At 35.5% G+C, this 26,901-nt stretch overlaps 1 protein-coding gene across 10 annotated transcripts in view; it reads right to left on the bottom strand.

Moving 5' to 3' along the window:
• Window positions 1-26,901, bottom strand: part of ASAP1 (ArfGAP with SH3 domain, ankyrin repeat and PH domain 1) — a 186,311-nt gene that overhangs the window by 38,515 nt on the left and 120,895 nt on the right. For 9 of the 10 annotated variants that reach the window (XM_068933309.1, XM_068933308.1, XM_068933313.1 and 6 more), the window contains 12 exons: window positions 26,787-26,861; window positions 26,379-26,428; window positions 23,791-23,920; window positions 22,973-23,058; window positions 21,725-21,800; window positions 20,746-20,832; window positions 13,523-13,623; window positions 13,039-13,108; window positions 8,337-8,421; window positions 7,840-7,888; window positions 2,316-2,479; window positions 608-741 (listed from right to left, as the gene is read on the bottom strand). In XM_068933309.1, the coding sequence (XP_068789410.1) occupies window positions 608-741; window positions 2,316-2,479; window positions 7,840-7,888; window positions 8,337-8,421; window positions 13,039-13,108; window positions 13,523-13,623; window positions 20,746-20,832; window positions 21,725-21,800; window positions 22,973-23,058; window positions 23,791-23,920; window positions 26,379-26,428; window positions 26,787-26,861 (1,107 nt within the window). Of the gene's footprint in view, window positions 1-607; window positions 742-2,315; window positions 2,480-7,839; window positions 7,889-8,336; window positions 8,422-13,038; window positions 13,109-13,522; window positions 13,624-20,745; window positions 20,833-21,724; window positions 21,801-22,972; window positions 23,059-23,790; window positions 23,921-24,614; window positions 24,672-26,378; window positions 26,429-26,786; window positions 26,862-26,901 lie in introns of those variants that run through there. The other variant, XM_068933316.1, reaches the window with a different exon arrangement.

Below are 26,901 nucleotides of genomic sequence, written 5' to 3' on the forward strand. Positions count from 1 at the left end.
AAGGATAATAGTGCTAATGTTAAACCTATACATAAACCTAGAATTACCTTCTATCTTCCTTTGATTTTCCTGTGCAAGACTTCTCTAGTAAGCCTTCTTTCACCAGTCAAGCACAGTTGAGGGAATAAAATATCTCATAGCTTTTTAAAAAAAAAAAAAACACGTGCAAACTTGCATCCAATTATTTTCATAAAATTAACATTACAGGGTTTCTTCCATCAAAAGATGCAGCCAAAATTTTTCTGCCAAAATTAAATTAAATTTGTTTTTTTTTGTTTTTTTTTTTCTTGTTTTTAATCTCATGAGATTTTAGACCGTCCTGATTTAGAGCCAAGATCAGCTAATAAGAGGTAACATTCTGGTTACCCCAGTCGCAATGTAAATAAATATTCAAATTGTAAAGCCTCAGAGAACAAACATAAGAAGTGATAAAGGAATAAAAGCATCAATAATGCATAATAAGACAAAACCTCCTATAGGGTATTTATAAAAATATGAAAACTAGTATCTTGAAAAATAATTAACTGTGAATTCTACACCTGAATGATCCTTAGATACAAGTCAGCAGTTGACAAAAAAAAAAAAAATCCAAATTTAAGAAACTTACCAAGAGTTCAGACGTTCCCAATTTGTCTAATTCCAAAGACTGGATTCGAGAAATATGGACACCCATTTCTCTGTGTATTCCAGAACACTCTATGCAGGTTAAAATGCCCAAATTAGTTGATAGCCATGTTGGATCTGTAGAGTTGAAAACCCAAATAGTTATTGAAAGTCCAAGTAGAAGTACTCAATGGAGGTAAGAAACGACTGTGTTCTGAAACAACTCCTCACTTAACTTTTTAACAAATGGAACTGAACTATGAACATCTCATACGTTTCTCCAAACTGCAGCGCGAATTTAACCAAACACTGCTACTGATAGATCTGTTCTTCAGATCGGGGACGGGCCCAAAGGCACTGAATTTAGACTTCTATATCCATACTGAACCACCCGATCTGAACTGTTTAGGATTTGCTTTCTTGTAGAAAGAAGGTAGGCGTTTGTTTTCCTGTTTTTAAAAGGAACAGACCTACTAAATTCCACTGTTGGCAATCTCTGAACTTTTAATCCACATTTCTTAAAGTTTAAATAGTCTTTCTTTATACAAGATTAAATGTCACATTTTCCTGTGTGTAACATAGTTCATCCATTATAGGAAACCTAAGCAAATCTGGGAACTAGTACAACAATAAAAAGTTGCAGTCCTGGAGATCTGCATGTAATATTAGAATAGGTCTTATATTAGAAATGCTACATAAAAAGTAAGATCAGTCTTCTGAAGGAAAATAAAAAAAACTCTACATAGATTTTACATACATCTAAATCTTCAAAGTAACGTCTTCCTTGATCTTAGATAGTGACTGGTAAAGCATGAAGTCAAGAGCTTAACGTTGCAAGCTGAAGTTGCGGGTGAGAAACTTAAAATTTCACTATAAATTAAAAGACGAACGAGAACTGTATTCTAATGTTTCTGTAGATTTACGTGATGGCGTTACTGAATGAACCAATTCAAGGATTTGACATAACGCTTTTGCGGTACTTGACTTTGTATTTTTACCTAGGTATTTTTTTGTTTGGATTAGTTCCGTGTCAGTAAGCCTCTTCTGAAGATGCACGCTATCTACTCCATGCCCAGTGAACGCCACCTTCTTGAAGAGTCTGTTTAGATGTGAAAGCCTTAACAGCTATCAACTACCATACAAATTTAGTAGCTCTACAACAATTTAACTGTTCTCAAGCTCAAAGTGACCTATAACTGACCTGTAACTCTGTACTTCTGAGGATATAATCTGATAGGACTCCAGCTCTGGGTCTCCACTTCTTTGCACGAGACTACTTTATTCCAACCATGAAGACTTTTGATACCACAATTCTAGTAGTCTTGTGCTAAGATAAGACCTCAGAGTAAGATCCTGGCCAGGTCAATTTTTCCACAATCATTGTCTAAGCATTACTCACTTCTACTTAGTAGCATGCACAGGATCAGTGATGCCAAGCAACTTCCATTCAAGTGCAACAAGCATCTAGAGACAGTGCAACAAGAACAGTTCAAACTCCAGAGGGGCTTGAACTGCTGGAAGTAAGCACAGACAACACACAAAAATATTTTAGTGAATTAAATTAAACTAACGTATGAAAGTCAATATTTGCTCTTTTAAAAACAGGCTGAAGACTGATCAACACATCACTTAGAAAATTAGTTTGCACTCTACAAACACTTCAAAGAACTTGCTCACTACAAGAAGCTGATGACACGAACAAATTGAGGTACCTGGTGAGCCACAATCACAACAGACTTCATTTCCGGGTAATCTCTGGATGTCATCAATAATGGCTTTTGTCAGATCCTCTAAACTGTTTTCCCCTGTGCTCTGCTCTCCACGGAATGCCATATTTAATGCTTCTTCTTTGCTGTTAGTCAATACTGATATCCATCTGGCACAAGATAAAGAGCTCAATGAAGATTTGCATTTGCAAACACAAGTGAAGCTCTAAACTGTAGAAAGCTTGCCAGGAACAAAATATCAGTGGAATATAAGGAAGAATTATATTGTGGGAGAGACTGAGCGAGTGGGGAAAAGGTAGGAAACCGAAAGGAAAGAAGTGAGAACGAGAAAAGACAAAAAAAAAAAAATCTTTAAAATTGTTCACCAAAGGGATATTAAAGTCAAAGCAGTAGAGTTCTCAGGTTCGGCAAATGAGCAGAAGCTGGGAAAGAAAAAGGGTGTGATTTAGCTCCTGTAAATTCAACTGCCTAAAAAGCAGGTGTCTAGGACCTTCCTACAGTCTATCCTGCCATTCAAGGTGGAAGTTACAATCACTACTCTCTCCATGTGGTGTGCCTCTCTCCACTGTGGGCACAGTAAGCGCTTTTTAACACGTAGGCATCCAAATACCTTTCAAAGTGCAAGCCTTTAATGCACTAACCAGAGTCAGAGCATTACGGCCAAATTAATGAAAACGGCTGGGACAGCAAACATGATGGGGATTTTGAAAAGAGAAGATGCTAGGAATGATATTGTCATCATGGCATTTTAAGTCAAGTTGCAACAAATCAAGATTCTTTAATGCTGTTTTAGGTAATACTTCTCCCCAGCCCCCCAGGTGACCTGCCAGTTTTCGATTACACAACACTGTTTAAAATTTATTAGAAATAAATCTCTCACTGGCTGCTGCATGAAATATGGAAATAGAGATGGGAAAGGGGCTACACTAAGGACAAGCACATTGAAAAATGACCAGATAGCGTTGTCTAATTTATGAAAAGAACAAGTTAAAAAAAGCTCTCTCAACTACAGTGCTTTTAGATGTGATTAAATTTACAGCAGCTGTATTTTACGCAGAAAAACAACTTTAAATTGATTGCATCCTCCATCCATTTCCTGCTTAAATATTACAATTATCTTCACTCGTCATTCTTCTGAAACTAAAATGCTAAAAAACGCTAAAGTGCTAAAATGGCTATGGTCAACTGAACATATTAAGACCACAACTTTAGATTTAAATTCACAGTCCCTCAATGAAATAATAGCGCAAATATAAACTTTACAGGATCACAGTGGCAAATTTATGTAAACAAACTTGTAATGCAGGGTCAGAGCCTTAACTGGTCTATGTGCACTTTACATACTTCATGTCTGTGTACTTTATTTATGTTCTATACCTCACACACATGCACGTTTTAATCTTTCATGGGCTGAGAATAACCTGGGCATTGTACTTAAAAGATTATGTTTGCAAAAAGAAAGAGAGAAAAAAAAAAGAGTAAAAATCAACCTTAAAATAAAATAGCGAAATTGAAATATTTGCGGGAAAAAAAAATATTTTGTGTTCTACATGCTGGAAATAGCGTTATATACACGCACACATCATCAGTACATACACGCACATGCACAAATATATACACAGCACTTGTTATGCGACCAATATATGAACACACACTAGATGGCAATCTTCTGCAATTTTGCTGATGAAATCAAGAGACATTAAAGAAAAACAAGAAGAGGCAGTATCTTTTGCTACTAATATTATAGTAATGCTAAATATACAGACTAAAATAATCATTAACTCGGAGATAGATAACATTTATTCTGACATCTGTTGACAATTTTTTTCATGGTTACAGTTTGATGAGTTTGTTAAACAAAAGTCAGAAACTGAACAGAACTCAAGAATGCTGTAATAATTAAAAAAATATTAGAGGTAATTAAAATAAACATGACATGACTAAGCCAATTTTTAGTTTATAAAGATTTCTGTTTTAAGAGTTACTAAACCGTAAGAGGAGAAACTTATTTTGGTTTAACTTCCTTGGCTAAAAGGAATCCACTGCCTCAGACGGAGCATCACTGCTGTTATCTGCGAAACAGTCACAGCAAAAGGCATCGCACTGTCTGCTCTTCCTAGACATCATCAGTAAGGCCAATTTAACACAAACACAGGAACGGACTCATTCTTAATGACTAATACTACCTGGATAAAACGTTAGGCCTAGGATTAATTCGATGTCAACAGTAAATAAAATCTGCCTTATAGCTGCTGTTCTTTCTCTTTTTCTTATTGTACTAAAAATGACTTGTACAGATACTCGCTTTATTTCAAAATGCCACCAGAATCAAGCTCACAAGCAAAAAGCATGCTATTACTTTGTAGGGGTTCTTTCAAACTATTTTAAAATTACTCAAGTCTCACAGAACAGGTTTCGCTCGTATTTAATACAAATAAATGGATCGCCCAATCCCATACTACATGTTTTCTGGATATCAGCAGCTCCCCTAGGCCCATTAAGGCTTTCGGTTTGCCAGAGCTTCTCAGTTTTGGAAGAAGCTTGTAAGGCTAAACAAAAATAGGCATCGCGGGTGAATTCTGGACCCAACGAAGGCAACAGAAGTACTCGTTAACCTTAGGTGGAAGAGACTCTCATTGAGATTAGTCTTATTTCTTTAGTGTTTTTAAGTCAATACAAGTCTCTAAGCCAATAAATTTTGATTTATGTCCCTATCAAAAATTCCTGTTGCAGCACCATTGCTCTCCGATGGAGTGCATAAACACAGTATTAGCACAGTAATTTCCAGACTTTCAGATATAACTTTTTGTATGGAACTAGTAACAGACAGTATATTGAATGAACATCGTCCAGCTCAGCCTTTCCAAAATAAAAAAGTCTGAGTACTGTGCCTAAATACTAGACTGACATTATACACTGAAGATAAACACTGCATCTTGGCACAATTTCTGAGCATAGCTTTATTTCACCCATACTTTCTTACAGAATTTGGTTTATTCTTGGCCTTCAAAAAAGGGGGTACAGAAAACCCTATCCACAGCTTCAAAAAGTAGAAAGTATCTACTACTGTATGTGTTAAAGAAATCTTGTATTTTTAGGGATCCAAAACTATTTTTTACATATACACATACATGCACACAAACACTTCTTCCTCCTACTGAGCTTCACCTACTAGAGAAATTAATAGAGGTTTTAACTGACAGACGATCAGCAATTCCAGGTAAACAGCCCACTGAGTAAGAATCAAGAAATGAGCTGGACTGAGGGAATGTTTTGGGGAGAAAGTAGTAATATGCCTATAACCAATTGTGAGCCACTTATTTTTAATAAATGAATTCTTAAAAAACTACTATCAGACAAATTAAAAAAAAAATTTATGGAATTAGTTCAAAACAATCACTAGGGAAAGGAAGCAAGGTAAGTTAAGACTAGAGTGAAAAAGAATGTATCTTGCGTTATTCCCAATTCAGATGGGAAGCTAGAAAGTCATTTGAAAATATATTTGTGTATTTATTTCTCAAGTCCTGCCCAAAAAGGAGACAGAACAGAGACAGCATTAAGACTGGGTGAACAAAAAGCAACACAAAGTCGTTAGGTGGAGAAGGAAGAAAGAGGCATAGGTACATAAACGAAGAGAAAGTTAGAACCAGAGGATAACAACTAATTGAGGAGTACAAAATGGTCTTAAATCAACAATTCTGGAAATGAAAGGATGATGTTTGCATGACACCTTATATAATAAAGCTATTAAGGACCCACTCAGGGGCTGCACAAGAAAAAAAAAGACTATTTTGTTATATTGTAGTCTTTCCATAAAGATTTTAACAGGCATTTCAGTTCACAAACTTCTTTTCAACTACATAAAGATATTGTACACGTTTTCGTAAAGAAAAGATAAGTTTGTGTGTTCATCTCAAAAAGTACACAAAGCTATTTTGGTCACTTGTAAGTAACTTGCTGAAACAAAACACTTGACTGAATGGCGCTACAGTAGCTTTTTGTTGTTGGCTTACAGTGCCAATGCAGGCAAAAATTGACTTAGCCTGTATTAGTTTGTCAGCGTATATTCCAACGTTAGAATGTAACTAATGTCTATTTTGCTAAATGAAACTGTTAAAGCTTGCAACACCATTACGAATATTCCAGTATAAATCATTGTCTTATTCACTGGACTTGAAAGCGATAAACGATACTTCAGTGGGAAACAAACTGGAACTATACTTATAATGGGAAATAAAAACAGCCTGGAATTTCAAAATAGTTCATCACAAGAATTATTTCACTAACATACTTTCCTGCCCTTCACTCATGCATTCAGATAAAGAAAATAAACTTCAACTTTTAAACCTACAAATATAGTAAAAACTATTTTATGGCAGATACCTGATTTATCAAACGCATCGCTGATTAAAAATAACAGTATTATTTTCTTCTTGACGATGAAATTTCCTGAAATAACTAAGTTCCTGAGTGAATGCAACAGGCACAACTAGCAAGCCAGCTTTGCACTCTAGAGCCAACATAAAGCTGTGCAAGACTCTGCAAGGAACTACTTGCAGGACACAACTCTCCAGCCTTCTTATTTCATCTGTATCTTCAACTGATGAGGCCACTGCCTTCCATTCCTGCCAAGCAACTGGAAGGCCCTGCAGACATTGCCTAGACCTTAAAAATACACATACAGCACCGCGGTCCTCCTTTAGGATACGGACAACAGAAGAGCACAGGAGCTCTGAAGAACGAGGTGGCCTGCAAAGATCGGGCTTGCTACATTTTCCACCAGTGACTTCATTGCTAGACTTGTCACCCGATCAACAATGGACTGTAACGTTCTGCACAACACACCGCTACGATGTGACGACTGGCAACATTCAAGAGAGAAACTGGCATGCAGATCTCTGGACAAGGAGTTGTTCTGTCTTGGCAGGAGGAAAGACGGGTTTTAATGAAACAATCTGGTGGGAAACACGCATAAGTGAAGAAAGTTACTGGATTCTGAAATACACTACAACTCAGAAAAGCCTTGTTGCTGACTTCTGGGCCTACAGTGGAAAAGCTGCATTACCTGCTAATATTTGATATGCAATGTATACAATTTCTTTTTCTATTTACTATTTTCAATATAGAGGTAAAGGTAGGATCAGGAGGAAAAGAAGTAACAGCAAAAGATGGCTGATATGGAAGATTTCATTTGGACCCTAATAAGCTCACCTACTATTTCATACCAAGTAACTGCACATGAACAATGTAATTGCAGCGTACACGTAATCCAAAGCTTTTTTTTTGGTTGGCTGGGTTGGGGGGGGGCAGAATTGCAGGGGTTTTGTTTGTTTGTTTATGTTAGAGGTTCTTATGTGAAAGACAGTTCACATTTATACATTCACAACAGCAGAAGAAACACACAGTAGGCAGTACTTTTTCACTGGCTGAGAAAACTATTTCTAGTGATATTTATGATCTTGAACCCCTCTATTGGCAAAATAATCTTTAAAAATATAAACATTCTTACGCTACGTATTCTTGTTCATCTTCTGCCTGAAAGTGGTATGTTCTGTTATCTGAAATAAACAAACACATCCTTATGTTCAGCACATGAGAAATTTTAAAACATCAAAATATTTGTTACTAAAACCTATTTGGCAACTAAAGACATTAGAAGCAATTAACCAAGCTACAACATGAACTTATTTACGAAAGAATTGTTTTCAATAAGCTATTAAGTAACTATTAGGAAGGACAGAGAAAGATGAAATTTTGATTTACACTAAATACAGGTATTTTCAATATATGTAGAACTATAAAGAATAATAAGCAACAATACTATATGAACCAAATTCGACTTCAGAGAGAACCTCTCTGAAGAGGTGAAATCTGAAACGTAAGCAGCAAATAAGGACAAAATAAGTTTGTCCCTATCACATATTTTTCCTTTTGTCTGAATTCGAAAACTTCAAAATTATGAAGAAATTCTACATAATGCAAGATGGTACTAAAGTTGCTACATACGTGATATCAAATCAAAAGACTTTTTATCTTCACCTGGCTTCACCTGGCAGGTCAGCAAATTCAGTTTAGCTGGTGGCCTGTTGGACTGAACAAAAAAAAAAAAATTATTTGACTTTAACAATATCTTGCTATAGGATTGTTTTTCCTTTCCGGGGTATGTGCATACTAGTTCAAAATAAAAGCATGCACACATGTACATGCTCAAAACACTTTAACATAACATTTTATCCAAATGGACAGATTTAAAACAAAATTACAAACTTCACAGCAACTACCCCCAACTACTTCATAGGGACTGAAAGAATAGACCTTCATTTAGAATACGCTGATACTCGATTTTCTTACTGTATTTCATAAACAACAGTAAAACTGATAAATAATTTTTTATTAGAGCATGCTCATATTCTGATTTTCCTCCCACTTTAAATAACCAAAGATATAATCTTAAAAATTCAAAAAGGAAAGAATACTACTGGTACCAATCTAAAATAATATCCCATGTGAACAATTCGTTTATCAATTCTTTTGTCTTCTTTTTAATTTCTGGTATATGGCTTTGAGTTAGAAAGCACTGAAATATATAGTACCAGTAAGGTTTTTTCTGAGAAACATAATTAACATGATCAAAGTCTGATATTTTAAATACTTTCTGGATTGTTCCTACCTAAGCAAGCTGCATATATGCCTGATTTACTATTTTATGGTATATCAAACATTACAAACTTCTAACAGAAAATACAAACAGTGGCAGAGCCAGGCAGAGGAAAGCAAAGGGAAACCTGAGATGATTAGAAATGGAGCGGCAGAAAAAAAATAAGAAAGGCCAACCAGTAAGGTAGCAACATTAATTGAGGCTAGAAACTAGTTTTTCAATTGATTGGCATGCATTGTGTTTGTAACGAATGAGATTTAAGTGAATGTGTTTTAGAGGGGCACAACTCCTGCCAACATGCAGCATCACACTGAGGAGCTGCAGCTCTGCATTTTAGAGTAAATGCAACCACCAAAATTCTCTGCTATAATTAGGTTACTTAAGACATGTTAGTTAAACAAGTCTTAAAAGTATTTTGGGTGTACACAGGTTTATCAAAGCTGTATAGATACCAGATAGAAGTCATCATGGCTGGCAGATGTTAACTGAACACAAGACATGCCACATAACAGTAACTGCTTCTGAACGGAGTTTTGAAAATTGTTCATGTTTAAAACTGTAAACCAAATACAAACGTACTGTAAAACAAACATACAATATCCAGAAATGCATTTCCCTCCTTGTTAAACGTTTGGCAGGACAAACTAATCAACACAATATTTCTAAGTGCTCAAGGAGCGACTGTTCCACGGAGGAGTAATACACGATCGCCTTATCAGTTTTCAAAGTTTCGTCTCTTTTTCAGACTGTCATCCTCTCATCAGGTTAATCCGGAGGCAAAAATGTACTAAAACCACAACGATATTTCTAATTCATTATAAATTGGGAATGGCAGGAAAAAAAAATACTATAAGGAATTAATTAATCTTCCTTTATAATAGTTTAGAGCAATTTGTAAAAACTGTTCTTAGTAAGAAGCATTAAAGAAACCTTGTGCCCTTTCAGACTTTTGATATCTTAGCATTTTCAACAATTTCAGGTATTTATACTTGTCTGCAATTACAAACAATAAGGCTTTTCTTTTTTTCCTTTCTGAAATAGGGGAAAACATGCATGCAGGCCATTTTGTGAAAAATCTACAGGTTAAAATACTTCGAGAAAGATCTCACAACAAATGCATCAAAAAAGTATTTCTGAAGGGGTATATATCCATCTCTAGTTTTCAACTTGCTTTCTCAGGTTAAAAAAAAATGCTGAAACAAGTTACAGGGAAGAAAGAGTAAGTCTATCTTGGACTCTACATGCGTTCTTGCAGAACCATCAGACAAGAAATTTTCTGCTAAATTTAGAAAAAAGTTCAATCTTAACTAATCAAAGTAGGTCAAGCAAAAGACAGCTTCTGAATACTTAGTCTAGGAAAAGCTACGGTTTTCTACGTTAGGGACATCCGAGTTCCCTTTTCTAAATCAGTTAATTTTTCAGAGCTTTCAGGACATAGTTAACAGATTTCACGAGAATAAGATATTCCCTGAAGAACAGGCACCAGAGGACTAAAGCTTTGCCAGAGAGCAAGTCTGAGCTTGCTATGGAGTACTCCGGTTCAGTAACATACTGGAACTACATTTACCCTTAAGGTAATTACAGGACTAAAGCCATATGACACGAACAACTACTGACAATATCTTCAAAGACCAGAAATGCAATTAAGTATCTGGATTACATGTGATGCGGTAATAATAATACTAAAAAAGAAAAACCCGAAATGATTAAGAACAGCTTGTGTATTGCCCAGGTATTAGTTTGAAGTTACTACCATGAAGATTCAGGACTTTGTTTCTTTCGCAAGAATACCTAAGAATTTTTGTAACCTGTGTGCTGTTAGCAGGTCTTGAGAATTGACTTGTTTAAACATCTTTTAAAATAGTTAGCTGCACGTGCCTATTCTGAGGAACTGAGTCAGCATTCAGTCAAAAGGCTTTTAAATAACGTATACACCACAACCAAACTATGAGGGTGGGGGTACGTGAACATACTGAAAAATAAATACAAGCCAAGTGTTTCAACATTTTTCATTAAGCTGGTGTTCATTGTTAACACTACCTTGCTGTCAAAGCGAATCTTGTAAAATAACAAAGCAGCAACTAAACTTCCTAAAAACAACCTTATTTCCAAAAACTATTAACTACTATAATTTAAATGAGCATTATTTGTGAGTTAGCAGTGAAATAATTGTGACAGAAGTGGAAAAACGTGATTTATGGTTATGTTAATAGAGAAGTAATGGCATATAAACTTGCATCACAATGGAAGAGCAACCCTTTGCAACTTGTCATTTGCTAAAATGCTATCAATCTGAGAAAGATGTTAAAATAAATAAAATAAAGACAATAAAGATAAAATTATTCCCTCTATAAAATTCATAACTATGAGGTACAAGTTTAAAGGCAGTACACATGACTTCAATCCTCAAAATGAACGGTTCAAAAAATCACAGGAATATTCCTCACTGAAAATGAGGAAAATACTTTCCACTTGAAACTATGATAGAAAAGAGGACATGTGGAGTGCTTTTAGGCAGCTGCATGTGAGAAATGAAAATGAAAATAAATAGTGCAATTCAAGGATTTCTAAATTGCCAGCACTTGAGCTTGGCTACATACGAATTTAAAAAGTGGAGATAAACGAATCATCACTAAGTCAGGTATCTAGGTATTGCTAAGTAATGACAGGTAACTTGATTAAGTGAGTCCTCAAAGTAAGCGAGGATATCTTCCTAGCCATTAAATTTGTGTAGGAAGACTTCAGATAAAAATAAACAAACAAAAACCCTTAAACACTCCAGTACAAACGTAATGATTTCCTTTTAACTTAGTGAAAGGAAATTAACTTCAGAGTTAACTTCAGAAATTGATTATCTCTTAACATAGCAGGAGCCAAAAATCTGCATCATGCTGCTGAAAGACAGCTTTGGGACTGCTTCCATCGTGAATTTGCTGTTGTTTCCTCAGGTTTTAACAATCTTAGGAAGATAATTCAGATATGAGCCTGATCCCCAAAGCCCACTACGAGAAACACTTTTCAAAATTTCATACTTCTGGTTAAAAGCACTCAATACATTAACACATTCATCCCTCAAAACCTCATCATTAATATCTATAGCCCCTAGCTTCCAAATTACGTGCTTCATAGATGTATTGTGACAATGCTCATGGGCAAAACAGTTGAATTATTTATTGAAAAGTTTGTTCACGTATTTTCCAATTTCCTATCAAACTATCCATAAATATATTTAAATGCTTAATTAGCTGCTAAAAGCCACAGCTGTGAGGCGAGGGGATTAAAAAAAAGAAAAAAGAAAGGAAAGAAATTTTAGAAAGTTGAAGAACAATTCACCTACTCCATACAGCCCAAGGCAAATCTTGAGTATAATTTCAGACCAGACTTTTATGCTCATTTTCTTACTCTGATCAGTTGATTTTTATTTTGCCATTTACTTATTTTTAACAAAACGACTATGTAGGTATTAAAATGATTTAAGTATTAGACATCATTTGTAGGAATAAAATGTCTGTAATACAGACATTTATATCTGAGCCAGTTGATTAGTCTTCCACTAGAGCCAACTGTAGCCAGAAGCAAAGAGTTTAAGATATGACTGATCTGACCAAATCTATCCAGAATGAAAAGATGATGCAGGTTTCTTCGACTGTGCTGACTAGCTCTCCGCTGGCCACAGAAGGAGACTATAGCATCTTGCTCCGATGCAGACAGCTACACTTTAGACATCCCTTTTATTTGGATGAATCACATCCCATATCTCCGAGGTATAGTAAGGATATGCATACTGCTTATAAGAAAGAGTCCATCTGACTTGAAACCTTGCCCCTGGTAGTGGTCAGTAGCAGATAACTATGAAAAATTACGAACACAGCAAAAATATAGCTGTACTTCCTTAAGTCATTCTCCTTCCTTCTGGCAATCCACAGAACTTCCAACAGTTGGAATTAGAAGTAGCATCCTTTTTCCAATAACAGATGAACACTAACAGAATCACTTGGAAAGGACAACGCTAGTTTATCATTTTAATGAAAAGATATAAAAATAGCTTACCGTTGCATGTGATATGGTAAGAATCCCATTTTTAACAGTGCATTTTCTTCTTTGCCAAACTTTCCTTAAGCTACGTAAGAACATCAACAACAACAAAATCAGTAATAAGACACGATTTCAAAACGTATTTTTAATCCTACTAACATTTTCATAGATTATCCTTGAGAAAGGAACAGATGCAGGCAAGATTTTATGAAGCAGAAGCAACTCGGAGACTTAAAAGGCAGTACTTTATTTTTAACTTGACATATGACTTTTTTTTTTTTTTTTAAGTACTTGTTGTCTAGTCTTTACATTTACTACAGCTATTAAAATTAATTGACTTCAGATGTGGGGCCAGATTCACATTTTGAACTTCTGGGTACTTAAGGCACATGCATTAGGAGACTGTGCTTTAAGCATCCGGAGTACATCATAACAACAAAAATCAATGCATAAACAAAGTAATAGTTATCATTTTGTATTATGAACTCCAAAAACATACCCATCACTCTTCTTTAAAAGATAACCTTTCTTCTCACTGCCATATTCTTTATTCCCCTGAAGTTGATGCATACTATATCCTCCTTGCCGGCTCTGTGAATCCTACAAAAGGGAAAAATGTCGTTAACATTTTTTAATGTGCACATTTTTTCTAACTTTTAAGCCAATTTTACTTTATTTCTTTTCCTCCCCACAACTTCACAAGCTAATAAAGTTTTCAAAAAAAAAACTAACGTACTTTTTACATCTAATGTACGTTTTACATCTATTTGAGAGCTTGCTCTTACATTACTTGATCTTGAACCAACTGCATGTTCAAGACGTAATTGATTAATTAGGAGCTAAATATACTACAGATACAGATATGCATCTCAAAGTAATGCTTTTTGTAAATACAAATTTAGTATTGCATAACCTTATAATTGAAGAAAAAAGGCTAATCTCAAATCGCAAAAAGAAAGAAACTGAGTAACATCCATATATACACAAATATACTATTTAAAAATACACACACAGATAAACCCACCAATACTAATAACCACATTTATTTGCAATCCAATGAAAAAGATATACAGAGTTCATGAGTTTTAGTGAATGGATCCAACAGAAGTAATTTTGGTTTGATCTAATGAATCAATTAAGTGACATCAATCGATTAACGTGTTATCAGCACATCAGAGAAATCCCCAGAAGTTCATTAAAACTTTGACTTACTCTCCTAGACTTCGATCACGAAAGGCAAAAGCAATAGAAGAGAGAAAGTAAAGAATTTAAAAAGATAATTATTATTTAAAAAAATCATGTCCCCTGTAGAACATACATTTTGTAGCCTCCATATTTAATAAAACATTCAATAAAATAAAAGGGTTATCCCCCTTCCTAATGACATTACTAGAAAGAAGGCACCAATTCACACACTGGTGCTTTTGCTCACCAATCAACAAAACTGCATGATAAAATTCGGTGCAACCTCACACTTCAGTGACTTTTTTCAGCAATTTTACATACGACATTGACTTAAAAAAAAAAAAAAAAGACAACTAACAGATGAGATAATCTTTTCTCTCTTTCAAAGTACAATTACCACAAATAACACTTACTGAAGATTATGTCCTCCTATTTTATTTGGGGTCCTTATAAACATTTTTTGTTCTGGAGCAAGTCTGTTGTATGAGCGTAGAGAAAGGTGCTTTGGTGAAACCGGCATTTGGGGTTGGAAGCAGCGTGATGATTGCTATGTGTAACGTGCTGCCAGCAAGAAGTCCTTAAACTACCACAGTGAGCAGCTCATTTGTTATAAATGAGGGTAACTTTCAAACCACCTTTGGAATTAGGGCCCTAATTCCCTCTACTAGCCTATCAGGATTGGAAAAGAACATAATGAGATATAACTCCTATTCCAAAGAGCATATTACGATGAAATGAGTTTAGGGCAATAAATCATAATGGAAAGAATTAATAAATAAAACAGATATAAAACATGATTCTTAATATTTGCTCTATTCAAAAGTAAAGCCATCAGTTACCTTTTTAAACAATAAGATACAATTAAGATATAAAGATATACTTCTCTTCACATTTAAGCTTGATAAACTGCATTTTAACACACAAAATAAATACTTTAAGCAATGAAAACTATATTGGTATTCCATTAAAAAAATTCCCCCAGAGCTTTAAAGCACAGAGATTTTAATGAAGTCAGATAACTTATGCAAATTTACAGAAACTGCAGTAACTTGATACGAAGAGAGTGAAGTAGTAACAAGAAGAGACACCGTGAGTAGCAGAGCCATCAGAAACCATACTTCCCACAGCTACAGCACTTCTGCACGACTTGAGATTCAAATATTGTCAAGATAAGCTATCCAAGAATGGGGTAATTGCAAAGACTACAGTAATGCTTTTCACTGATACATGCACAGGTACGTTAACAACATGCATAAAAGCGTTACACATGGCTGTAACGCTAAACATCTTGACCACAAGCAAAGGCAAAACGAGGGTTGCATTAAGAGGCCTTGGAAGCGTAGAGAACGAAGCTGATTGGCTTAGGGCGTCAGTGGTAGGACAACACGACCAAACGCAGAAAAAGTGTTTTTTACTGGAAGAATATATGGGTACTGAAGAGTAGTTTTTCATTCATAACCTTTTTTTTTCCTTATCCAAAAAGATCCCATACTCTTTAATGGATTTAATAGTCACACGGGAAACCTCTTCAGTCATCTTTGTGACGGAGTCATTCTGACACGGGTAGGAAGCATCACTTTATCTAACAGCAACCCCGGGGAGATTAAAGGTGATAAAATTCACAATAATTTGGAAGGAGTAACTCATTTTGACTTCTTTCTCTTACACATGGGGTCATAGGAACCTTAGTTACACACGGTCGGGGTCTCAATTCTATCATTTCAAACTACTTACTCTCTCCCTGCCAAAGTAATTTTTTGGTAAGAGTACGCCAGAATCTTCGCAAATCCACCAGAGAAAACCCCATTCCTTTCATGATTTTTCAATACTCTTGATTCATCCATAAACTTTCCAATAGTAAGATTATATTGCAGTAACGCGAGAGAGAAGAAAAAAACGTGTTCTGAAATCACAAACAGGCCGGCTGTCTGCTGCTGTCGTAAAGCCTGGTTTTATGTACTTGAAGATTCAGATACACGCAGTGACAGAGAACTTCAAGTTTCAATGTCACTTAGCTAATGAATAATCAATGTTGACATGCTTTTTCAGGATTAAAACGCTGAACATCTAACTCGCAGAAACATTGTTTTTAGCAAGCTTCTCCAACGCCTCAATGTTTGTGAGTATCATTATGCTATCTCTGCCTTTAACGTAATGCAGACACGTGTAACGCAGACACGAACACAGTCCTACGTTCTATAGTATCTTTTACGTTGATTTTGAAAAAGTCGCTAACGTCCATGTGATCAAATAGCTACTTTCTCCAAAACAGTTTCATTACATAGATCTCTCCCTGAGTTGCCTGCATATCTGTGAATCACAATGTTTCTCCTTTTTCTTCAAAGGTACCATTTCATTTCTCTTCTCAAGCCAAATACCTTATTTTTATATTTATTATATTGAAAATTATATATAAATTAATCTTCAGGAGTCCTATGATTTGTCTACATCATAGTTGTACGGTAGTTGTACAACAAAAGTTGTATGGTTTATTTTGCCGATTCCTGTGAAGCTATTTCTATTATAACATGCATCTAATTCTAATAGAATTTGACGTTTCTTTTTCTAATAAGGTTATTTTTCACCAAAACGGAATAATTGTTACTTACATCCAGCAAACGTAACCAAGAAACCAAAACAGCAGCTACATTTCATTTCATTCTTCTATTTCAGGATACTTTGTGAGCAACTTCTTAAAGTATCACTTGCAAAAGATGCAGCCACATTTGTACAATACATAGCAGTGCAGAATAACGACCTGTTTGTCCTACTTGATTTCCCAGATCTGGGTGATTATGCAGAAGCTTGCACTTAACTATGTAAGCAGCAGCCAGGAGAGAAGGGATTACCTCTCTACTTCCCAGGTAAGCAGCATGGGGTGGCGGTGAGGGGAAGGCACCCAAGAAGAGAGCAGGTCTTGTTCCTCTGTATGTTGGGAAATCAGCAATAAAAACTATCTAGAATTTAAAGTTATTCCTAAATAGCTCTTGAACTCCAATGTTCTTTGTTTAACTTCTGTTTAAGGATGATGAACAAACCTGAGTTACGTTCAGAAGCGATTTTAGACAATCCGGAGATTCCAAGTGCAATGCACATATGGGATGTTTTATGGAAAAGATCCAAAAGGACCATGGCAATATTGCAGATAGAGCTAAAATAAAGCAAAGAGTATAGGTAAAGAATGTAGAGGATGAGATAAGGGAAAACAGACTACCAGAAAGAGTTGGCAGGTCTTAGAACAAATTGATATCCATTTAAAGGGGCTCTGTAGTGCTCGTCACCTTCTGTGGAAAACCAACGAAATTCTTAAAACAAACTACGGTGCGTTATGAGAAAGGTAAGATCTAGCAGACTGGCAAAAAAAAATTCAAGAAAGGTATCCATAGACATCAAGAAATGACAAGCACAGATAGCCTTTTTAAAAAAATCCAGAAGGAGCTAGATTGTTCAAGTCTCTTGTGAGTTTTAGAATGGAAAGAAATACCGATAAGGCATCTTCAATAGGAGTATATTCACATGATGACAGTAGAATGAACCTTGAAGTATCAAGAAGAGCCATCACAGGCATTTATTGTTACTGACACTACCTGCTCTTGACCACCACTCGTGGCATGAAGTCATTTAGGTAACGCGGTCCAAAGTCCATTTGAACTCAAAGCTGATGGTATGAACTCTGCCTCCACTGAGAGGAGGTGATGGTAAAGAAAGAGAAGATTAGCACAATGGAGTGCTGGGATGACACGAAAGGACATGAGAGGACAAAAAAGGCTTGGTGGTATCTTCATTCTTTATTCCTTTCTTTCTTTCTTTCTCGTTAACCTTTTAAATCACTGGAAAAACAGATAGATGTAATCAGTAGTAAAAAGTAAACCTTCAAGTTGTGTGTGTCCTGAGACGAGAAAATATCCATACAGTACAGTGCAAGCTAACTCAGGTTAGAACAAAGAACAAAGAACAAAGCTACGGTCTTGCACTGTAAACTGCAGACTCCCAGTGCCTGGACAGAGACACTTCAACTGCACCAGCTTGAAGTTATCTGGAAAATTCAACTGGCAAAACTGCAGACGAAGCCTTGTTCTTTGTTTTTGCTTGTCCTTCAAAATGATAGGTTTAAAGATGCAGGGAGAGCCACAGCCCTGTAGCCAAGGTCTATCTGTTACCTAATGTATGCAAATAGATACAAGTATTCAAAATTAAAAATAAGTAAATAAATAAATCTATAGGCCATACCCACCATTATGATGTCTTACCTACAAAATTCTATGAAAGCCCATAAAAACACCTATTTGCCCCAGTTACTTATGTTCTATTTTTAAAGAGGTTCCAGAAGAATTCCAGAAAAGATTAACAAGCCTCACATCACACGAGGAAAATTAAATGACAACCACTTCGAAGCATACTATTAATACTAAATACACTAGAATAATCAGCACTGCTTTGCTAAGGAAAGGTCGCATCTCAAATGTTAATTGGCATACTCTGGAGGAATCTGTAACGAGATAGACATGAGAAATGCAACTGATATGGTCTACCTGGACTTTCAACAGGCACTTGACAATGTTCCTCGTGCAAGGCTTATAGAAGAATTACATTGCTACAGGACAAGAAGAGAAGTCCTGAGGTGAGCAAACAAGTTAAAAATAGGAAATAAAGGAATAGGAGGTCCACAGAAAGCTGTGCCAGAACATCCAGTATCTAACACTAATAAACAATTTGAAAGAGGGCGAAGAGCAAACTGACAAAGTTTGCTATGTAGCATTAAATTATTCAGAATACCCAAGAAAGGCTGACTGTGAAGAACTTCTCAAAGACTTATGACAGTCAGTAACTGAACAATAAATGACAGATGCAAATCTATGTAAACAAATGTAAAGTGATGCACGGGAGAAAAAGATATTGCGAGCGGGCTATTAACATTCAGAAATAGGAACCTAAGGGTTACAGCTTTACAGCCAATTAAATTTTATACAGCTCATTCTCTGCATTCAGCACTGGTCAAAAAAGTAAGTCAATGTTAAGAAAGGAAAACAGGAAAGGACAAAAGAGAGCAGAAAATACAGTGATGCCATCATAAATCCACTTCCATCTTGAAGACTGCATGCAGTTCTGAAAGTTCAAAATATAAAAAAGTGGAAAGGTTTTCCCACAACATGTAGTGAAGGTGGGAAACAGACACAGATGTAAGATGCTGAGAGTTTACACAGCTTCAAAAAGCAAATACACAAATTCAAAGTAGGGAAATCCATAGAAGGGTACTAAATAAGAGAGATCTGCGGTGTAGAGAAAGTGCAAAAACAGTTAAACTATAAACAGGAAGATATTTTGAGGAAGTATCATATATATTTCGCCCTGCTTTTTACTGTCCCCTAAACATCCATGATTGATCACTGTTGGAGACCTTTGGTTGACTCAGTAAGTCTGGTCTTGAACTACATTCTTATGTACATTTTGTATCAGCGATACTGCCCAATCATATATGTAATGATCCTATATACGCAATAGGATGGCAATCATTCTAGTTTCATAAGTATAAGAACGCTTAACATTTAATAACAGAAAATTTAACAGCTGGGATAGACACCTGCACATGGTTATTTCTTATGTCACCTAAAAGAATATTGAACAGAGGGTAAGCAAACTTGTTTTTATAAAGTAAAATCGAAAGAAAAATCAGTCAGCTTCAGCATGAGATTCCCACTATTTCTGCTCACCAAGCACTATGACTTGGATAAAGTCACAAATATACTATTACTGATAAAAACTGTTTATGTCCTGTCTCCCAGCTCTAGGAGTATTCCAGAGCATCTGCAACAGATATTGTGCGTGTTCCCCCCATACTTTCGTTACCATATTGCAATTGATTTTACACACACGCACACACACGTTTTTAACTACTCTACCTCAGGCACTTTCATCTGGTTAATACGAAAATTATCTGTCTTCCTCACTAGGATCCAGTATTAACAGAAAGGGAACGGGGAGAAACACATCATCACAAAGTCCATGTGGGTTAGCAGATGAACAGCAACACGGAATACATATGTAAAAGGAAGTCTCCAGTTCTCACTCTGACCTACTCCGTGTCACCTGGGTCAGGAAGACCCTGAACACAGCCTGGCTGGAGGATGCCAGAAAATTAGGAAGATGTACGCGTCCCATCGCTTTGTATTTCTTCCAAGGCAGTGGAAATGATGATGCATTTATCTGATCCATTATAACTGCTCTTATATTTTTGTGTACTTTTATTATAAAAATGCATAGAAGTACTATTATGATTTATCACTGTTCCCTTTCATGCTTAAAAGAGATAAAAGTTTATCTTTTCATATATTAAATAGAAATAGAAAATTAACCTAAAACTTTTTCCATTGATGCGTAGTTGGATATTCTATACTTTAGGTTTTTTTGAATACTCTGTTCCGATAAGCCAACTCTTCCGAATAGTAACTATACCTCAGATGACCTAAACAAATTTCTGAGTTCAGAATTCATATAAATTCACGTTCTACCTGAGAATAACATGTCTAAACTATTTACCTCTTTCTGATCAAGCTGCAGAGATGATTTTATCAAATCACGGAGAGCAGTAAGTTGCTTTTTTTCTTCATCTTGTGTCTGCTTTATCTGTGGAGGTAAAGACGTTGCCATTATATGCTTTAGGGATGCAATGTTTACCTTAAGTTTTAGGCATTCCAATATACCATTACATATGTCCTGAGCAACCTGCTCTAGCTGACCCTGCTTTGAGCAGAGGGGTTGAACTAGATGATCTCCAGAGGTCCCTTCCAACTTTATTCTGTGATATTTGCTTTCATGGAATAGTCCATTCTTATGTATTCTCCCTCTATGCAAGTGTTACTTCAAAAGCAAGCTAAAAATGAATATATAACTCTTCATGCCCTGTTCTTTTATTCTTTAATGGCTCATTACATCTAATACAACTAAATTAGTGTTTGAAAAAATAATTACATAACTCCAGTAAGCTTGACAGATTACTTTTAAGTTAAAGAATGAAAATATAGTTCAATTTATCCATAACAATAACAAATGGGATTACTGCACTCTGATTATAGAATTCAAAAGCACTTTCGTGACAAACAAACTTTGGTTTCTCATTATTATCTGTCTCCCATGAACAGCACAGGAAAGTTAATTCACTCAAAAACTGTAGCACTAACATCAAGCAGTTTGTTATGGAAAAAAAAAGAAAATGGTAGTGAAAATTGATGCTAATAATATAATCTGATGCAAAGGTTCCCATTTTAAATTAAGTTTATTCTAATGCAACATTAAATTAGTACTAGAATGGAAAACTGCTTTTTTCTAATGATAACTGCAGCTATAGAATACAAAGTCTAAGGCAGAGGCAGAATGTTTTTTCTTCACTCTAGCTGTATTTAAAGCTTCAAAGAACACACTTCTTATTTCTAAGATATACGTGTAAAACGTGCATTTTTAGACATTGCATATTCAGACATTCCATATGCAGACACTGAACTACTTACAAGTAACTTACATTATACAAATCAGCAGCCAACTTTTCAATGTATTGTTTAAGTTTATCAGCTGTTTTCAAGCCATCCTGGAAGAAACTATAATGGAAAATACCTGTGATTTAGCAGGAACATCTACAATTTATAACAAAGTTTTTGTTTTTCTTTTTCTCCCCAGGTAAAATTTATCAGACTCCTCCCATGTTCAGAAACAATAAATCCCTGTCCCGATTTGGACAGTGTAACTATTGATCTAACCACAAAACAGTACAGCTTCCACAATCCTCTAATACCAAAATATTTCAGAAAGGTCTGAACATTTCAGTTCTGAAATAATTTATCTTGCTGAATGTGTCTTACTGCATAAAAAATACAACGACTTAAAATAAACATGTTATATGGTCAGCAGTTCAGATGTCAGGACATGAAGTAACAGAGGAACTAAGGCACATCTTGCATTCCATACTTGTAAAAACCTAAACACAAATCTCACAAAATGTTACAAATGCTACATATACAAATTAATTGCACTGCTGAATTCTTTAATTAGTAGCTTAATAAAAGGTAGAGATGCCATTGCAGAGGAATAGAAGTTTAAGTACTATCATCTAGTATTTGTTCTAAATTAGAAAAATCAAAGGAAACTAACTGATATTCACCACTATGAAATTTTGTATTACCCTTCCCAGTAGCTTTAAAGTAGGGCATCTTTCCATAATGTAGACTTAGCATTGTGACCTTCAGATACACCAAATTTGAGAGAATATAGCTTAGGTTATTTTTGTTGCTATCAGTCAATATGTTTCCCTTTAGTAAATCCTAAAAGCTTTTTCTTGCGTGTAGCTTGTCTTAAGTAACAGTTCCTGTATGTTTGTCTTTTTTCTACTGATAAAGAAGGTCACAGCTTGCCAGTTCCATCCAAAGGAATTTCAAAGGAATCACTTGCTTTCATATGGTTTGAAGATTTACATAAAAGACTATTAAAAAGAATAAACAAGCTATTTCTAAAGTTATATTCTAGACCTATGCCTCAGGAACTAGAATTAATTTCCTACGCAACATGCAGTGCTTTTCCTTGGCTTCTTTTTCTCCATCCGTCTCTCTCTCCCCCACTTGTATTCATACACTCTACTGAAAGACTACAGTTTAACAAGGTACTGTTGCAGACACTTAACAAATTACAATTTGTTATGATGAAAATTGCTGACGCCAGGAAAAAAAATTCTTGTAAATCAAATATTGTAATTTAAGTTTAAAAACATTACACTTACTTGCATTGTGCATGATAATACTTAATAAGATTCTGTAGAAGGTCCACACCTTTTTTTGTCTTGATTTCATTAACCTTTATAAGATACTGTACAGATAATGAAAGATATGTTGACAATCACGCATTATATCCTTCAACTATTTTTGAAAAAAATACACTTTCATTTGTTCAATGAACTTATCCCTGCATTTAACTGGGCGTTGCCTCAAAGCATCCGTACAACATAGTTAAGCAAAATACAGAAGAGGTAACAGGTTGTGGTCATTCATAAAAAATTCAAACATCCCTACAACAAACAAAAAAAAAAAAGCAGAAGAAAGTTTCTTCTAGGGTTGTATTAAGACGTCCCTTTTTAATGCTACCGTAGTAATTACTGCAATCTTTCAAAAAGATAAATATTATGCAATTTAAAGAAATTACTATTAAATGTAATACAGACAACTATTAATGTAAAAATCAGTTCTTTTAGAACTAATGCATCATTATCATTTATCAACCAATTAGGAATTTTTAGAAGGTTTAAGAAAATAAGCCGGAAAAAAGATAATCAAAAAAGACTTCCTGAAAAGCTACACTATACTATATACTGGAAAAATAAATATTATCCTTAATACAAACAAACAAAAGGAGTAAAATAAGAGGAAGATAAGTTTTAACAGAGTTGCTAAAACAATTGTCTTAATATTTTTCTACCATGCGACAGGGAAAGTCCCCCTCACCCCCAATACACGGCAAAGAAGATCTCATCATCTTTAAGTAAAACCACTAGGTACTTCTAAATTCTGGGGTCATAAACAAAAGTTGACACTTGTTTCTTACTTCACACATCTGCAGCTGAAACAGCCGCCTTTCCTTCTCCATTTCTTCTGCTATCTCAGCTCCTGTTATCTCAGTTCGTATCATCCCGTGCTGTTTTGCGTGTTCTCTTTTCTCCTTTTCAATTTTTGTACTGAAATTTCAATTACAATAGGCTTTAGTTTTTTTTTTTAAACAAGAAATTATGTCAAGAAATATTACAGTATTAAGGAAGCTACTCTGAAGATAAGCTCTCCCATGATACCAAATACTACTTTTTTTCCTTCAAAGTGCCCAGAAGTAACACAGCCATAAAGCTTCCCTTCCTTTCTTCCATCCTTTACATCTTTTCTCTATTTTGTACGCTGCTTGGAGGAAAAGAAGGTGTCATCCCTTCTGTATATGTTCCGTAGCCTCATCTCTATATCCCACTGCAATTTAAAATGTACATAGTAAGACACTAAACTCATTTGGCAGGAAAAGCGCAGAATATGCTATGTAAACATGTTTCCTGCTTCATAAGGCAGGAATTAATACAAGTAAGGCAGCAGCACATGAAATTTAACACATGCATTAAATGATAGGGCTTCCAATCATTATGTTTACAGAGAAAGTAAACATTGAAAGTAAAAGTCTAAAATAGTAAAAAGAAAAGAAAGAATTAAGAGATCACCCTAAGAATCTCTAGTTAGAGCTTTACAGTGTGGCTTTTTAGTGATCTATTCTACAGACGAACTGGAAATGCCATTGTTAAGGAAACTTAGGTTTCCAATACAGAAAGAGAGAAAAAAAACACTAATTTTTTTAGATTTCTTTTTTTCTTTTTGAAAAAAAAGATACTCTCTCACCTCTAGCAGCTTTTTAAGCTGCACTTCTATTTCTGCAGAACACCTGACCGGGGACTGAGCGCTTGCTGTTAGTCTGGTGCTCCTAGTCCAAAAAGATTATTTTGTTTACTATTCTCTCAACTTTAAACACTGAAAATGCCCTATTTGATTCACTAATATCCTGAAAAAAATGCCAAAGGAAAAAAGCTATATCACAGTTTCCTCTCTTCAATTCCCATATAATTCTGTTTTCTTCGGGGGTGGGGGGATATTAAGAAAGGTAAAGTGTTAGCATGTAGAAAAAAGTACTTTTCTGTTCAAAGTCTGCGCCTGCCCTCGACTTGATATTTGGCCTTGAATAAATTCTGCGAAACGAGGTTCTTCTTTGAGACTATCACACATTATCTCCTTTTTGGTCTCAATAAACCCAGAACAAGTTTGCTCACAAGGGGACGGGGGGAAGGCGCAACAAGCAGACAAGCATCTTTCTTCTAGTTTCCCAAACTGACAACAGAGCCAAACCGACAATGAGTCGGTCTAATCTGTCTGTACACCATCTGTTTATCAAACCTCTAGCTCCTAAACTCTGTTCATGGCGTTTGGTCTAACTAGGTCGGCAAAGACATCACCCGTTTTACACGCAGCGAAGCGAGAGGCAGGGAGAACTCCCTTCAGCAGCCTGCTGCCTTCAGAAAGGGACGCGCTTGCAGAAGGACATGAAGTATCTGTGCAACTATACCACCTAGAAACGTTCTCCATGTAAATACGACTGAACGTCCCACTAAGATGTTGCCATTTTGGGAGATGTATCCTCTTTTCGCCTTAGATAGTAATGAACTCCTTTCCAGTTGAGCGGCTTGCAAGAATTTAACCTTGTAATGACGATAAAAGTTACTGTGCACAGGTAAGGAAACTCTGCTGATAAACACCATGCCTCAAGTCGTTAGTTCTTAGCGGTCTGACCTTCCTCCGTCATCCTTTTCCGGTCAGATATAAATGAAGCAAAGCAGTTTATATGATTAAGAAGGAGGATACAAGAAAGGACAGAAAAAAGGAGTGGACTCCCGAGGACTCTCGAATTCTGGTGAAGCAGCAGCGCCGCGCTTCCTCGGGAGCTCGCTGTGCCACTCCACTAGCATTTCGGAGAACTACGACTGCTGCTCCTGTTCGTTCCCAACTTTCTACTCTTATAAACCACTGCTCACCCAAAGAACATAAAATAAATAGTAAGAAAAAAATATTTTTTTTGGATGTGGATATCTTAAAGGCAACATAAACTGCATTACAATCTTTCCCTCTCAAAAACATATAGTTCTGCAATACCGAACACCGCATAAATCCCTTTTTAAAAAAATTATTTTCAGATTTAACGTATGTGCTGACTGAAACCCCGTAATTCACTGCACAACGTCCAGTGCCTAAGCATTAAGTGCCTCCCTTACACCAAAGGAATATTAGGCAGGTACTGAACTATTTCACAGAACACAAAAATCTTTTATTTCTAATAGAGTGCAGAAGAGACACCATGACACTGAAAAATCCTCCAGCACCTTGCTTTATATTCATAGCTGTATCCACAGAAATAGTACACAGGGGACCAGAATGAAATTCTAAGAGTATTACTGACTGGCTACATAATTCTGACTCATTTTCTGGATTTAAGACAAACAGCAGAGCATAAGCCTCAAAAATCAAATTGAAAAAGTATACTCTTTGTATGAGTCACCAAAAAGAAAAGAAAGGAAAAAAAAAAAAAAAAAGGAGAGACAAAAAAAAAATACTTACAATTTGGTTTCATAATCCTTCCAGGCTTTGTCGAAAGGCTTTTTAAGGTCCTTAGGAAACAGAAAATTTGCTCAAAATACATTTAAGGTACCATGTGAAGTCATAAATAGCAATTTTTTTAAAAAAAATTAATTTAAAAAATTTCAAGTAACATTTAAAAAAAATCTTATTTTTGAACCTTGCAGAGTACTGCTTTCTAGTACTTCTTAAGATAGGAATTTGCAATGGGATTTCAAAGAAGTAACTGAAATAGTAGTTGTGCCAATTTTGAGTTTACTCTTTGGACTTGATACAAAAATACTAATGGTTTTCAAAGCAAGAAATAATCTTATGAGTGAACAGAAAGCGGTTAGAGTACAGCTGAAACTAAAAACATTTCCCTAAATGTAATAAGTTTTCAATACTTACCCCCTTAACACCTTTTAAATCTCCTTTTAAGAGAGAATCCAAAGTGAAAATAACATTGTGGCTTAAACCTTGGAGCTAAAAAGAAGGAGGAAAAAAAAGATATTACCATTCAAAA

The sequence above is a fragment of the Struthio camelus genome, chromosome 2 (genome assembly GCF_040807025.1).
Source record: "Struthio camelus isolate bStrCam1 chromosome 2, bStrCam1.hap1, whole genome shotgun sequence".
NCBI lineage: Eukaryota > Metazoa > Chordata > Aves > Struthioniformes > Struthionidae > Struthio > Struthio camelus.